This window comes from Dasypus novemcinctus, chromosome 11 (genome assembly GCF_030445035.2).
Source record: "Dasypus novemcinctus isolate mDasNov1 chromosome 11, mDasNov1.1.hap2, whole genome shotgun sequence".
Taxonomy (NCBI): domain Eukaryota; kingdom Metazoa; phylum Chordata; class Mammalia; order Cingulata; family Dasypodidae; genus Dasypus; species Dasypus novemcinctus.
This window is the reverse complement of record NC_080683.1, coordinates 122834942-122851059: the sequence shown is the minus strand read 5'-3', so window position 1 is coordinate 122851059 and position 16118 is coordinate 122834942. Positions and strand designations below refer to the sequence as shown.

Sequence of the window (16118 nt, the reverse complement as noted above, 5' to 3'; positions counted from 1 at the left end):
CCAGACACGTGTACTGCAGAGCAAAGGTTTCTAATCCCAAAGGGCTGGGAACTAAAGATAAGGGAAACCCCCCCCTTTCACTCCCCTTGAACTGAATCCAGCATCGCCTGCAACCATCGCGTGTGGAAGAGGCAACCAGCTACGACGACATGCAGCGCCGCGGTGATTGCACACTTGCTCCTGTCGCAGGACAGCACAGAAGGTACTAGAACTGCCATTGCGTCTTGCTGTTATCAATCTGACTTTAGAAAGTACTTAGAACACTGCATACGCTTGGTTTCCTCTGAAATTCTATGTATGTCACTGTCTGCATTTGGAACTTTCTTCTGAGAAGTGACCCACAGGCTTCGCCAGACTGTGAAAGGGGCCATGGCAAAGGCAAGGCGAGAGACCCCTTGCGTGTGTGTGGGGGGGGAGCCCTCCTCAGGCTCTCTCTCCTCTGCTCGAAAAATCTCCAGTCCTGCACTCAGGATGTCTATGGTTAAATTTTCTGACCTGAGCTTCAAGTACCCACTCACAGGAGGTCTGTGAAACATGGTTTTAAGTCAATGTTCCTCGTGCTAGGATTTACAGACCAATTTTTAGGGATGCATGGATGGGAGAAGAAATTCTCTGTTCTAATTTCCATGAAAATCTAAATTAAAAAATCAAACAAACTCTGGCTCATCTGGAAGGCAAAATCTCCTCTGAGTCCTGCCCTGGCTTCAGGGCACTGGCCTGCGTGATGTGCACAGGCTTGCTGGCTCCACAGTGGGAAAAGGACAGAGGCCGAGAATCTTCCACATGAAGGCCAAGTCGTGTAGATCAAGGATAGAAGTACGGTTCTGAGCAGTGGCAGTAGATGAAAATCCCCCAGAGCGCGGGGCGTGGGAGGCAGGCTGCACAGGGGACAGGGGCAGGCGTGGGGGGGGGGCAGGAGGGTCCCTGTGCACAGCGGAACCGTGAGTTAGTCGTCACCAGCCTTATTAGTGGGCAACGTGTTTCATTTTTGTAGTTTGGATTCTACTAACAGATAAATGTTTTTTAGTTTTAAAGTTATGAAAAAGCTATAAGCTTAAGGAGTTTATGCATAGTTTTTATTTGCACGTAAAAGGGAACTCTAGACAGCTACGATGTTTTTCCTTAGGAGCGATATATGCCTCCGTTTGAGAAACACTTTTGTTGTACCTGAAAACATCCATAAACAACACACAACCCCATGTACATGGCTATGTTCCAAGAAAACTTCACTGACAAAATGGGCAGAGGCTGGACCTGGCTCACAGGCCAGGTGGCTGACCCTGCTGTACAGTAAGGACTTAAATGTGCCCAAGTTCTGCATCCTGAAGCAGCGTCCAGAAGTCTGGAATACAAATTCTATACCACAGGGTCGGCTCCATCTATAAAACCTTTCTCTTCTGGTTTCCTGAAAGCAATCTATTTGTACTAACACTGGAAAACTAGCTTCTGCAACATTTTTCCGATTCTCCCACTTCCTGCCTTTCCCCAGGAGTACTACCTACCTGTTGTCCCCCACACTGGTATATTCTGCTGGAGGGTTAGCAACCTATGGCCCGTAGGCTGAATCTGCCACCACTGGTTTCTTTCAATAAAGTTTTATTGAAACAGCCACACTAGTCACGGGCTGCCCACGGCAGTTTTCATGCCTCCACAGCAGACCTGAGCCACTGTAACGGACGATATGGATAGCAAAGTCTGTCGCACCTGGCCCTTCGCAGAAAGCGCCCCTGGTCTACAGCATCCCGACGACAGGCTCTCCCACACACTTGCACGCTGAAGTGGCAGCGGTCGTTTAAAAAAATTACATTTAAAGTAAAATAGCATTCCATCCAAGGCAAAGGCCTTTTCAAAGGTAAACTGATGTGTCAGAGCATATGACAGTTTAGTAAGTTAAGAAGACCACGTGGTATTTTAACTCAAAGACACCACAGTTTAAAGAATGGGGGGAAGCTCTGTCAGTCAATGGTCTGAAATAAAATTTCATGACATCCCACCGCACGGAACCACCTCACTCCTCGTGTCGACAGAAAGGAGGTGAAAGCCTTTGTTCTGGTCCTCTACCAGGGGGACTTCAGTCAGTGCCTGCTGCACGGACGCTCCGCTGTTACTCTCGGTGGCTTCCCACGGGTCTGTCAAAGCGAACAGCCGGAGCCTGGTCAGGCCAGAGTCTCGCATGGAGCAGAGCAAGTAGCCAGGGCTGAAAGGCCAGGAGCCACCTCTTTCCCTCACACTGTTCGCTATTTCTTCTGCATTGTGACCTTCCAGCTCTTACGGGGGAGACACACACAGGAAGCAGAGAAGAGCCAGGGGAGAGCTGCCCACACCTCTGACGGGGATCAGCCTCGCCCCCGTGCTCTTCACGTTCCCACGGGCAGAAAGCAGAGACCCTGTGGGGGCCTGAGAGCCCGCGTCCTGGATGCCACCTGCCCGCCCTCAGGCCCGAGGGGCTCTTCTCTGCACATTGGTGCAGGAGTTTGCACATGGGTGCATTGCAAGTACTTTCCACATTAAGACAGTTTACAAATTTGCAAATGGCTCAGAAAGAATCTGTGTGGGCCCAGAGTTATCCTTTTAATAACACCAGTTTGAATGAGTGCATTCCAATTCTTTCCTAAGAAGGAAGCTGGAGTTACTGCTAGCCTAGTGAAAAATCTAAACAGCCCACTGTCTAAGCAGCTTTTAGTGAGATTATTGATGCACTTTTAAATAGTAATTTTTTATTAGCTGCTAAAATGCTTCACTTCCCCACAAAAGTTTTTTGGTTTTCCTCAAAATTTGAGGAATTTTATTACTGATTTGTCTCAAGACCCAGCCAGCCCTCTTACCAGCAGTTTACTGCCAAATGCTGGTGCTACATGAATTCAGAGGCCCATTAAAATGCCTCTAAGCTGGGCTCTGGCATGGGCCAGGGCCCCTGGCCACACATTGGGCCTCAGGGCACCCCTATCCCATGCTACAGGTGGTTTCGAGGTGGCGGCAAGGGAGAGGGGCATGGTTTTAATAGAACACATTGCAGGAGAGAAATGTCATCTAAGATGAGACAGATACAGCAACCCCCCATCCAGTTTGTTTTTACACCCCTGAAGGCTTCGTCCTACCTGAACAAAGTGGCTAGGTGCGTCGCTGCACACAGAATGGATCTGCCCGTTGACCATCGGGATTATTTTAGCCAAAGGCATGCTGACGCTGGAGAGACTGGAACACCATTACAGTCAAGATTAGCTTGTGTTACGAAGAACATAAAAAGTACATGTAATTCTACCCTCTGGAAATAAACCACTGTACTTGACTCCTAGCTAACTCCTTCCCATGATATATACACGTGCTTTTTGTTGTTGTTTAAACCCTAAACCATGACCTCCCCAGACACATAGCTTTTGCATTTTTATCAATATGTTATGAGCATCTTTCCAGGTTATTAAAAAGTTCTTGCCAAGTTGCTGTCTAGTTGTTTTTTAGTGGTTATACAGTAGTCCACCGGCAGTGGTGACAATTTTAGACCATCAGCTTCCTAGAACTGGGCAGTTAAGTGCTTGTGCCTAGTTTTCCTGACTGCAAATGAGGGGTGCGACTCTTCTGAAGACTCCTGGTGCCGGGGGCTGAATGCCCTTCTGCCTCCCTGCATGAGCATGTCAGCTCCGCGCTGCACACCGTTTTTTCCATGAGTCTTTCCAGGTCTGAGAGGTGAGAGTGGTGGCTTGCCGTTTTTCCCTGCTTTTCTCTTACTCTTGAGCAGCGGTCCCCTGCTCCAGCCTCACCATCTTCCTGTTGTTGGATGTTACATTTATTGGACGGCTTTCAGCAGCACTGAAGACAGTGTTTGCTTTTTTGTCCAACGGACTTCTTCATGTTATGGATGATGGGAAGCGCTTTCCTAATGTTTTAACCTTCCTTGAATTCTTAAACTCAACCACAGATAAGTCAGAATGTTGGTAACAATAACTAAAAACTGTGGGCTCTGATGCCAGACAGATGTGACTTAACATCTGACTTTACCATTTGCTAGCTTCTTGACCTGAAGTTATTTAACTTCTCTATTTCTCAGTGTCTCACCTGTAAAATAAGAAAAATACTGGTACCTATACTTCCTAGGCTTATTTTAGGAATTTAATGAGATAATGTTCTGAAGAATACCGATCATACTCATACATGAAAAAAGTAACTATTGGCCATATTACTGTTGCTCATTATTTTTGGATTTCATTTGCTACTATTTTATTTAGGATTCTTACACTGATACCCATACCTCAGTCTGTACAGTTCTCCTTTTGGGTGCCATCTTTATCCACTATTGTTTTTTATCAGGTTGTAACTGGTGCAAAACAATGTTACTGATTTTTTCCCCCCAAAATTAGTAAACCTTGTTTCAACTTCAAAATATAAAATAACAGACAAAAGGCAGCTTAACAAATTATGGAAGCATTACTTTCAAAGAATCCTGTCCAGGCATATTTACGTTATTTAATCCTAAAAAAGTGAATGGGCACAGATTTGTTAAATGACATGCCCAAGGTCTCCTTGTTAATGAAGTGGGAAAACACAAAACTTGATCATATTCACCTTTCATAATACTAAGTCCCATTTTTTTTTGACCTTTAGCATTGATATAGTACCTTCTCTACCTTGCCATCAAAATACCACAGTATTACTGTTTATAGCTGTACTTTCCCCATGTATCACTATATTCTTAGCACCTTGTAATAGAGGAGCATTCTTGTATTTGTGTTATTAACCACAATCCTCATTCTAATACCAAGATCACTCTATTTTGGAGTCTCTACATTCTCCTCCAGCTGTCTTTCAATTAACATTAATCTCTCTAGACTAACCCTTTCAGCAACAATCACATTTATAAATCAGCAGGGTTAGTTACACTCATTATAATGTGCTACCACCAACACCATCCATTTCTACCTTTTACAATCCACCTTATTAAACATTCTACATGGTCAGGAAGGCCAGAGAGTGTTCCCTAGTCTGTCACATGCGATAAAGTCAGATATATGTCCATGCTAAAATAATGACTGTAACTCTTTATTACTGCTTGGTAAATACTAGTAATGTGTGAGGTATAGATTTAGTGAGATCTTATTAACTGGGGTACCCAGATTTAGAGACTGTGAATTGTCAAATAAGATTTAAACTGCTTCAGAAAATAAAGTATTCCAAATGTTTGATGTCAATTATAAATAAAAAAGAAGGGTCCCAGAGAGTTGGGCAGGTCATCTCTTGCATGTGGACTAAAGATTAAATTGGATATTGCACTTACGTACTGCATATCAGTTACTGTTTCCCTAATCTCTATGGATGAAATTATGTCAGTCACCGTTGATTTAGTGCCCATTATTTTTCTAAGTTTAATGTAAAAATGGCAAAAGAGAGGTCCTTAAAGAGTTTAACTTAGAACACAAGATCCAAGGGGTGCTGCTGAGAGGGTAAAGAGAGAGAAGACCAGGATGCTTTTTGGCAGCATGTAACTTGGTAGTTACAGTGACGGCACTAAATAAATAACCCCAGTCCTACACTAAGGGCTGAAAATGGATAAAGTATGTATTTGTAGAACTAGAAAGTGATAATCCATCAAATGGGAATCCACAATAAGGCCTGGCTGTCATAATGACCAAAGTATTGAATTGAGAGGTCGACTACGATTTGCAGTACTAGAATCTTAGGGAATACATTACAACCTAAACACAGTCAGTTCTGTATTCTAAAGAACTAAAAAAAACAATGGTTGGAATTTGGTTTATGGAGAGATAGTTTCACAATTTAAGTTCTTTTATATAATGGCAAAGTTTTTGGGAAAAAATACAAGAGTCATTGGTTTAGCAGAGTTTAATTTGTTGGAAAATGAAGCACCCAAATTTATCCAGGATATTTTTTCAGCTGGATCAAAAATTAAATGCATTCAAAGTGCTGATTTTCCAAGTACTCTCTGCCTGACACCATTTCTATGTGTCATCTCACCTGTCCACAGAGTCTCCACGCTGCAGGTCCCGCTCTGTCGGGCGGAAGAACTCAGCCATGTTGTCCAGAAGTCTGCTGAAGCCGCGGTTTAGGCAGGTGTCCAGCACTGTCCTGAAATCTGGGCTACACAGAGCAAAAAAGCATCAGTCACTTCTCAGGTGTTCACTGGAAAAGGAAAACAATTCCCTTTGACAGTCAGTTTCCATTGGCCATATTACCACAAAAGAGTTTTTAAACCCCAAAATAATGTGTAAATATATCAGGGAGCCAATCTTTAAAAACTAAAACATAAAAAAATAAGCTCATTATTTAGCACAGCACAAAGAATATTCATTCATCTCTGTACTTTCTGATACACTTTATACGATGTGTTTTTAATACTATCAATAACAGCGTTCCCTCTCTGGAGGAAACCTGAGTCACCTTCTAGCCATAGGTCATTGGTTTGCTTTACAAAGTCATGACATCCCAATAAGGCAGAAAATATTTTCACGATGTACAAAGTGCTGGAGACCCAAGGGATGATGGTATGTGTTCAGTAAGTGGGCTGCCAAAACTTGAACCCAGGTCTTTTGGTTTATTTAGATCTTTTATTTAAGCAATGGGTACACAATTCAAAAATTTCCCATTTAACTACTTTCAAGTACACATGCTTGACTGGCGACTTCAGGGTCCTTTTACTAAACCTTGTCAGTACCTCACAAAAACTCAACGGTTCTCCAGAAGCCAGAACACGCCGTTTGGCTCAGTTTTCTTAGGGAGGGCATGTGCCATCCACCTTTCCGCCTTAGTTTTCTTTTTCTTTTAAACGGCTTTATTGTGGTTTGTCTTACATACCACACACAGTTTACCTGTTTTGGGCATACAAGTCAATGATTCCTAGTAAATTGGCAGTTTTGCAACCATTATCACAATCCAATTTTAAGCATTTTCATCACCCCAAAAAGTTCCCTCATGCCCATTTGCAGCCAATCCCCACTCTGGCCCCAAGCCCATCCCAACCACTAATCAATCTCCTTTCTGTCACTATCGATTTTCTGGATATTCTGTATAAGCAGAATCATACAATCTGTGGTCCTGGGGTCTGGTTTATTTCACTGAGCAGAGCTTTCAAGGTTCACTGATGCTGTAGCATTTATCAAGGGCTCATTCCTTTTTTATTGTTTAACAGGATTTCCCAGTGTGGGTACATCACATTTTACGTATGTTTATCTTTGATGCACAGCTGGATGGTCCACTTACTGGTGGTGAATAATGCTATGAACATTTGTTAACAAGTTTTGCTATGGACAAATGTTTTCATTTCTCTTGGGTAGATCTCTAAGAGTGGAATTGCTGGCTCACAGGGTAACTATGCTTGACTCCTCTGTTCCCTTTTAAAGTGAATATGGTAGAGTCCAAAGAAGAAAAGCAAAATGATGAAGGGGACAGAAATGGAGGAAATAGAAACTGAAGCCAAGGCCATCAAGAACCTACCTCACGGGGCCACTGGAAGTGAAACACCACGAAGCAGTTCAGAACGGCACCCGGAGCACTTAAATGCCAAGCAAACATTAATCTCTATTCTTTTATTATTGAATTGGGTTCATTTAGGCCAATGAAAGGAGGGCGGCTTTTTGAAATAAACGACCTGCTTCCTATTTCACACACACCTCAGGAGAGAAGGCCCACCCGCTCGCCACGCCGCCCGACCCTGCACTGTGCACCTCCTCAGCCGTTTTCCCGTCCTGGAGCCCTGAAGGCCCCTCTGCGGCTCAGGGTCCTGCGACCTCACAATCATCCTGCCTTGCGCATCAATTTCTCCCTCTCCTCTCAATGCAAATCAACAAGTGCTCGTTCAGAACCCATTACACAAGGCCTCTTCCGAGGGCAGAGGACACACTGACCACCTAGTCACGACCCCTGACTTTGCGGAATTGCAGCCTAGTAAAACGCTGCTTAAAAAACGCTTTGTTCTGTGTCCATGTGCTGCCTTGCCCATGGAGTGGGGTGTTTCGGGTGACTGCCCCTGCCAAGGGAGCAGCTGGGAAAAAAAGAGGCTTAAAGTGTTTAGAAAGCAACAATAGAATCCCGCATCCCCCTCCAAATGGTACCCCATTTTCCTGCCTCTCTCAAGGCAAAACTTTTGAAGCAGCTGTTGGTAATCACTATCTCTGCTCCCTCAATTCTAACTCCTTTGGATCCATTTTCCTGTGAAACTTTTCAAGGTGGCAACTCAGCGACTGCCATCTTCACACATGGAAGGGTCTTCTCAGTCCCCTGACCTGATGGGGCCCCCCACGTCCTCTGGAAGCCCCGCCCGCCCCAGGATGCCTCCCTGCTGCTCCTTCCACCCCCCTGGCCACTCCCGTCCACTCTCGCACGCTGGCTCCTCGTCCCTGTCCAAACGCCCCACGTGCACATGCCCTACGGCTCTCCTCCTCGAGGCTTCCTCTCCCCAGCCCTGTGGACTCTCCTACGGGCCTTAAACACCTTCCAGAGAAAATGAACTGCCGGAACACACAGACACGAACGTAAATGCTAGGAGATTTATCACAGGAACCGGCCCACGGAACCATGGGGCTCATATGCCCGAATTCTGTGGGACTGGCTGCAGGCAGAGCTCTGTTAGTTGGGAACTCCGGTGAAGGTGATGCTCAGTTCTCTGAGAAGCTGGCCAGGAGAGCTGGCCTTGGATCTGGCCTTCTGGCCTTCTTAGGAGCCCAGTGTCTCTTTCATTATAACACCCTTGCTCTCTTTGGGGTGATTTAAAACAGAAACATTTAACTGAGGGAGGATGTAGAATTTTTATCACTCAAAGTTTTTAGAAGCATTATAGACTCTCCTGAAAGGTTTAGAGGGAACCATTTTCAAAGTGAGTATGTGTGTGATGTGTGTGTGGTGTGCATGTACACGGGAAGGTTAGCTGGAGCTGGCAGCACTGTGTGTGTGTGCGCGTGCGTGTGCATACGGGAAGTTAGCTGGAGCCAGAGGCATTGACTCACAAGTGCGTCCTTTCCAACTCCCACCTGCGGCAGTCAGTGATTTTAAGTCAGTGCCCCAAAATCTGCTGCTGTGGGGTTTTCCACACCACAAAAATCTACTACAATTTTAAGGTTTTAATTTTTATTTGTGCAGAACTGGTTGGTAAGCATTTCCCAGTATACACTAGTATAGCAGAATTATCCTGGAACGCTTTTTTCAAAATATAAATCCCAGGTACCTTCTAGCCCCTCAACTAGGGTATCAGGACCTCCACCGCATAGGTGGGTTGGCAAGGCACAGGCATCTTAAGAAAGGTGCCTGCTTTTTCCCTCGACAGCTCAGGGAGGAAACCTATCTCAAGGCAGGAGAACACGTTCACATTCTAATTTTAGCAAGGCAGTATATTATAAACATGTTCAGAAAAAACAAAGAAATGGCCATTAACGCCTTGCTCTGCCAGCGACACCTTTCTCCTGCAGCTTGCAGCACACATACCTCTCCAGCATGTCTCTAGTTTCATTGAGGAGTTTAATCGTGGTCACATCTCTAGGGGAAAGTCCACACGCCTGTAACATCAAAACGCCAAACGTCAGGTTTCAGGTATTAGCACAGGACTATGATGACACTAATATTACTCAAACTAATGATCTCAGGGAATCTACACGTACAGGTTCTAGCATCATACAAAAAAAGTTAAAGCCCCCGAAAACATAAGAGCGCGTGTGCACAGGTAGGTTGTTTAAAACAAGAATCATAGTAAAGTTACACCTTGGAAAGCTTTTGCTTTTCTGGCCCCTCTTGCAGATTTCTAGTTCACACTGACAAAACAAACAAAATACCCAATAGGCTTGGGGTTTGCCTCCCTCATTGTTAGGAAACTGCGCCAGAAGTGTGCGTCTTTTCCACCGATGCTGCCATCCCCTCCCTTTCAGGCCAGCTGGGAGTGGGCTCCTGGTTCCTCTCTTCGCCTTGTGCTCTGAATCATTTTCTCAGTCCCTTGCTGAACGTTATCATTTGGGAACTGACTTCTAGTTCCCGGAGCTTTTTTGGTCCTGACTGCAGCTCCTTAAGCTCCTTTGTGAATGTCCTCCTGCTTTTTCTGTGAATTGTCCCATCTGCTTCAGTTGAGCCTCCATTCTTCCAGGTAAATGGGCTGTAACTTTTCTCGGCCTTCTCCTGAATGTGGGGTTCCTCAGCACCCGGGCAGGTCCAGTCTCAGGGCAAGCCTGCAGCAGTGATGGCCATGGTGGGCTTTGCACCAACAGGCTCTGTGCTGAGGTCTGGCCGGGTGGCCTCTCCCACTGCCTGGGCAAGGCATTCTCCTCCCAGTCACAAAGAGGAGGCGCCATCCGCTCACAAGCAAAAAACCATGGATTACTGAGAATGAGGCAAGGAACCTGCCATCTCTGGCACAGCCACTGTTCTTGACCCAGGAGTGGCCCATGTCATGGCGGCCCAGCTGCACCTGTGAAGAGCGGCTGTGTCACAGGAGTCCAGCCCCACCTGTGAAGAGTGGCTGTGTCACAGGAGTCCAGCCCCACCTGTGAAGAGCGGCTGTGTCACAGGAGTCCAGCCCCACCTGTGAAGAGCGGCTGTGTCACAGGAGTCCAGCCCCACCTGTGAAGAGTGGCTGTGTCATGGCAGCCCAGGTGCACCTGTAAAGCGATGCACGGTGGCAGTCGTCAGATCTCTCATCCGGGGGCTAGAGTCCCACAGGCCACTTTACTTGACAAAGCAAACGTGGCGGTGCTCCTGGCCTGCTCAAATTTCCCTCTTGTCTACAGGTTGAAGTTGAGGTTCCTGTCTCTACTTGAAAGCCCTGAGACCTCCCAGCACCTGGGGCTGGGCCTCTGGGGGGCTGGCTGGTGGCATCCAGGTGCACCAGCCACACTGTGCTGACCATGTCTCCTGTGCACCCTGAGTTTACTTCCCCAGCATATGGCCTCAATCCTGACAGTACTCAATAAGTGTGTTGAATCCTGCAACTTATGTTTCTAATTGGAAACCAGCCACATATGTAGACTTCTCTATATCAATGAGGCTTTATGTAAATTACTGGACTCGATGTCTTTCAATCACTTACCTTTCAAGAGACTCAGACATTTCAATTTTGAGAGAGTAAACATGTATAAAGCTACAAAGCCCTGGGGGTGACCATCACGTGTTAGGGGTCAGCACCTGGGCAGCCAGGGGGGCCTCTTCGTCTGGCATCATGTACTGGCACAAGAAGGGCCCGGGGCCGTCTGCATCCACCCAAGGAGAAGAGGATTTCTGCTCAACCAGAGTCCTGATTTCTTTCAGTTTATGCTCCAAGTCCAAAAGGGACAAAGAATGTTTAAGAGAAACACTAGAAACAGAGAAAAGGGAATTGGGATAAATTGAAGGTATACAGCACAAAGTCTATACTCTTTTCTTACCAGGCTACCTTCTGTGCTCATTTTGTCCCATGCAACCTGAAACTGCTGGTTGTGGAATCACCCGAATGGATTAGGAAATCAGAGCAATGGTGATGCTGAGCCAAGGAGAAACTTGCTGGACATTCCACAAGAACATTCTCACTGCCACTGCAGATACTGCTTAAACAGGACGGAAGAGCCACCGAGGCAGAGCTTGGAGGTCTCTTATCTCATGACCCGAATCTTCCTGATTTGTTTGGAAATCAATCAATAAACAATGAAGTATTACGCTAGGCTGATACTGTGCAGAAACAGGATTCCGCAACTCATTACCCCAGGGCAGAGTCTGAAACAGGTTACAGAGGATTTCACAGGCACTGCTTATCAAGCCACCAGCTTCACTACAATTCCTCAGCATCAGGAACTTAGAAAAGCCAAAGAAAACTATGCCTGACCTTCCTAGAATGTTCCGCACAGCTTGCTTAATGACAGTGATCAATTCAGTCAGGCCTATTAATGGGAAAACAAACACGTAAAAGTCCTGCTACTTTTTAAATACCTCAATAATACAGATCAAAGAATTAAAACTAGTTCACAGGTCACAGATAAGAATCTTACCATCTCCAAGGAGGTGCTGAATGCTTGATAAATATTGCTGTTGGACATCTGGGGGAGCAAGAACTGTCTGTACAAAATAGAAATGAGGTTAGAATATCCCAGTTTTTAAAAATTAGTATGTATTATTTTCAGTGTAACTTGAACTGAGATTTTCAGGACCTGGAACGATAGCAAAAATAATATTCTTTAACATACCCAAAAGTCTAGTTTTAAAATATGAAAGTAATTAAAAGGCCGTGAGCTCACAATTGCCCTTGGTATAAAGATACTTATTTCACAGAAGCTGTTATCAGGATAAACCATATTGAGTTATATTTTGAATCTCTTGAAAGAAAGGGATAAGATCTACTTAGTCTACTAAACTCACCGTGCCATTTCTGCCAACTGCTGCATTATCCAGGTAAATGTATCCACCAATGATGTTTAACTGAACCCGCAAAAGAATGACCAGCATGCATGTACTATACACGGCCACGATACTTCTTGTGAAGCCTTTAGGGAGAAAAGAAAACCATTTGGTAAAGTTATTAAAACATACAAACAAATGTGTAAAATCATGACCCATCCCTAAGGTTTTTTTCTTTAGACTAGAAAAAATACATTTTTCGGATAGTGGGTGTAGCTCAGTGGTTTCAGCATCTCCTTCCCATATACGAGGTCCTGGGTTCAATCCCCAGGGTACCTCCTAGAATAACAACAAAAATCCCCCATAATCCTTAGGGAGCAGCTGTAGCTCGATGGTTGAGTGCCTGCCTCCCATGTACAAGGTCCCAGGCTCAATCTCCAGTACCTCCTAAAAAAATTTCATTTTTCTACTTGAAACAAATATATCAATTCACAATAACTGAGAAAAATACATCAATTCACAATATTTCCTAGTCAGTCTATCTGCTTAAGACTTGAATGTAAATCAGATATGATCTCTCAACTGAAACAATAACCAACACAAGTACATTGAGTAAGTTATATATGGTTGGTTACATACCCTACATTAGTTACACATCATGTCAATACAAATTACAACCAGCAAGGCCTGGGAAGCATCGACTTTACATGCCCTCAAGGACATGCAGAGGAGGAGGAGGAGCCCGTGAAAGGACTGGGGTCCTGGGATGAGGCTGCCTAGCAGTTCAAACAGAGCAGAGACAGGTGCTGGCTGTGCTGAAGGGCCCAGCAGGGGCGGACAGGGCTCAGGGGAACAGCAGGAGTCACACCTGGGGCGGTGAGAGCTGTCTGGGTGGCACTGGGGGTGGGGAAGCCAGGTTGCCACAGATTAGGGAGGGGGCGGGAGTGATGAGAAGCGAGGGCTGTGGAGATCTCTGGCTGTGAAGGGTGAGAGCACGCCATGGCTGAAAGGAGGCTTGCTTCCAAACAGGAAAGGCTGCAGTGTGATCGGCTGATAAAGGCTAGCCGGATGGAAGGGAGTGGAGGGAGGACAGTTCTGGGACCTTGGTGGACTCAAACGTTCCAGGGTGGGCCTTGCTTCCAGTTTTCATCACTTATGACACCTGGCAAGACCCGGTGATGTCAGCACGTACTAGAGGCACGTGGCGTCCAGGGCAGCACTGTGCCTTCCTCACCGCTAACACTGGTGCTGACGAAGGGCGAGCGCTGCCCCTGCTTTATGGGCAGGAGCTGGCCAAGTCCTTGCGGCTCTACAAGGTGGGCAAAGGAGAGTCAAGCACAGACTATGGTACACACGTTTCCCTGTAGGAATGGTTTAAGGACGTACAGGCACAAAGAAGAAGGAGGCTTACTTATTATCTTCAGGTCCTCCCATATTTCTAGCTTGTTTGAAGGCCTACAGAAAAAAATCATAAAAGATGAACACAATACTCCAGACCATCTAACAGAAAACTTCAAACTTTATGGATCTCTATTTTTTCAAAATAAAAAACAGCAGTAGCTCCCTGGGGAACCTGGAAAGCGCAGCGAAGCCCAGAGCGCAGTCAAAAACAAGTGTGGCCCCGGGGTCCTGGGCACCCTGCCAGGCTGTGTCCTGCTTCTGAGCACATGCCCATGACAAATCATGAAGGAAAGCAGGGAGCAACACCTGGACTGAAGCCTCTCCCGACACGTTGTTCAAGCCCTGCAATTACTGATGTTTCAATTGCCTGTCCTCGGCCCTGGGGACCACACAGGCTGGCTTCTGCTCTCACCCCAGCAGTCTTCCACAGTGTCCTCTTTCCTGCTATGAAAAGGTATACTAGGTTCACCTTCTTCAATTCCTGCTCCAGACCGGAAACCACCTATTCCTCCAAGGCGTCTGATTGCTAGTAGGGGGAGCCTATCATCAGAGCCCACCGCCTCAGCTAAGCTCACTCACGGCGCCTGCTTGGTGGACCAAGCCAGGTCCCGGCAGGGCGCCCTCACTACGCTCCCTGCACGGACCGACACGGCTGACTTCTTGCCTTTCTTTGCTCCTGCACAGTGTCGGCAGATGGAGTAAATCCCACAACCCAGACCGCACCCCAGCCCTGCGCTAATGTTCAAGTCTGGTGGTAAAATGACATATTTATTCTGATTAAATTGGAAATCAACCCTAATTGGAAGGGTAGGTATTTTAATAAAGGCAATTTACACCATCTTTTGAACGCCACCTAAGAAAGATTTCACTGTGTTTCTTAAAGAAATTCTAAAGGAAACAAAATAAAATGGTACTCCCAAAAATTTCAGCAGTGCCTACGAGCAGCCGTCCGTCTGCAGAGGGGCAAATTAGGGTATTTGTCTGGAAGCTTTGTTGGCTGAAGCAGTATTTCAGCTGGGTGATTTTGGTGGGAGAGGACACAGTTACAGCCCCCCAGGGCATTTCTTGATGTCAACACCACTATTAGACCTAAAAAGGGGGATTAAAAAATATTGTCCTTTTTTTCTTTTTTAAAAATTCCAATTCCAAATCTTTGTAGAACCGGACAAAGTATTATCTCTGCAAAGAGTCCTCTGAAAGGATTTGCCAGATGGAAATCACCTCCCACTTAAAGATAACCGGCCTCTTCAATGGCAATAAAATCTCTACCTAAGAATTAAGCTAATCTTTTCACAGTGATTCTTGGCCACTGAGACTCCACTGCCATTGCCAACCGTCAAAACATCAAGGCTTTTATTTATTTTGGATCAGGTATTACCACACTAAGTTTGAAGAGAGAATGAACTTGCTCCTCAGGTTTCGCTTAGAGGTGAAGGAGGAAAGGAGCTCAAGTGGCCTTGGGGGGGGGGAGAGGCCTGAATCACACTTTCGAAGGGCTTAAGCTCCTTGTTCCATGGTTCCATGCGGTTTTCAAAAGGACATTTGTATTACAAATGGCAAATAATTTCAATCAAAAGAAAGGCAAGAAAGAAAAAGACCCCTATCTTTTTAAAGATTACCCAGAGTCTCTGAAGTGAAGATTCGCCTCCTGGAAAGTAAGGGGAGAACGGAAGGCCCACCTTTCCTTCCGTGGAGACCCACCCTCTCTCTACCATCCTTCGATCCTTCGTGGTCTCCTGGTTGGCCTATTACTCTTTCCTCAGCATGACCCCAAATCTCCTTTGAATTCTGATAACTTAATTGGTCTACGTGACCTTGGGATGGCCAGTTCTTTGTGGGAAGAAACTGGACCCCCTCAAGCATATGAACACATGACCCTGCAAGAAACAGGCGCCCCTGCTCGTGATATCCACCCCCGCAGTGTTGGTAAGTGTGCCATGTTTCTACTTCATTTGTCTTGCTTCCCAATAAGACTAACACTTAAGAACGCTGCACTGTCTTGTCTCTGTGCTCTCCTACACACAGAAGGAGTAAGCATTCAGGTGACCTGGGAAATCCTGGCTGCTTCCTCAGCACCCCTGGAATTCACAAGCTAAAATGTCGATCTGTAAGTAGGACTGGAAGTCTACCGCCTCTATGAATGATGTCTAGATGAAATCTTGGGGGAGAAAAAGCCCTTACTTCTGGCATTCCACTTAAAGAATATTAAAAAAATCCTAAGCCTACAAATCCATGGTTATTTTGGGAGATAGTCTCTGAATATAGAAAAATTTTTCAAAGAAATTTTCCATATTGTTATTTAACCTCCTGGAGGTCTTAAAGCCAGAACTGAGCATTTCAGAAGTCAGAATTCCTGCTTCCACTGCAGCCAGTAGCTTCTCTTGGGAAATTCAACGTCACTTTTAGTGGAAACTCCATTGCCGATC

General features: G+C 45.6%; 1 protein-coding gene across 1 annotated transcript in view; it reads right to left on the bottom strand.

Moving 5' to 3' along the window:
• The window catches only part of PEX3 (peroxisomal biogenesis factor 3), a 37437-nt gene that overhangs the window by 1351 nt on the left and 19968 nt on the right, over positions 1 to 16118 (bottom strand). The window contains exons 4-11 of the mRNA XM_058307580.1: positions 13703 to 13746; positions 12313 to 12437; positions 11946 to 12012; positions 11783 to 11837; positions 11110 to 11278; positions 9427 to 9497; positions 5968 to 6090; positions 3099 to 3195 (exon numbers count right to left, since the gene is read on the bottom strand). Of these exons, the coding sequence (XP_058163563.1) occupies positions 3099 to 3195; positions 5968 to 6090; positions 9427 to 9497; positions 11110 to 11278; positions 11783 to 11837; positions 11946 to 12012; positions 12313 to 12437; positions 13703 to 13746 (751 nt within the window). The remainder of the gene's footprint in view (positions 1 to 3098; positions 3196 to 5967; positions 6091 to 9426; positions 9498 to 11109; positions 11279 to 11782; positions 11838 to 11945; positions 12013 to 12312; positions 12438 to 13702; positions 13747 to 16118) is intronic.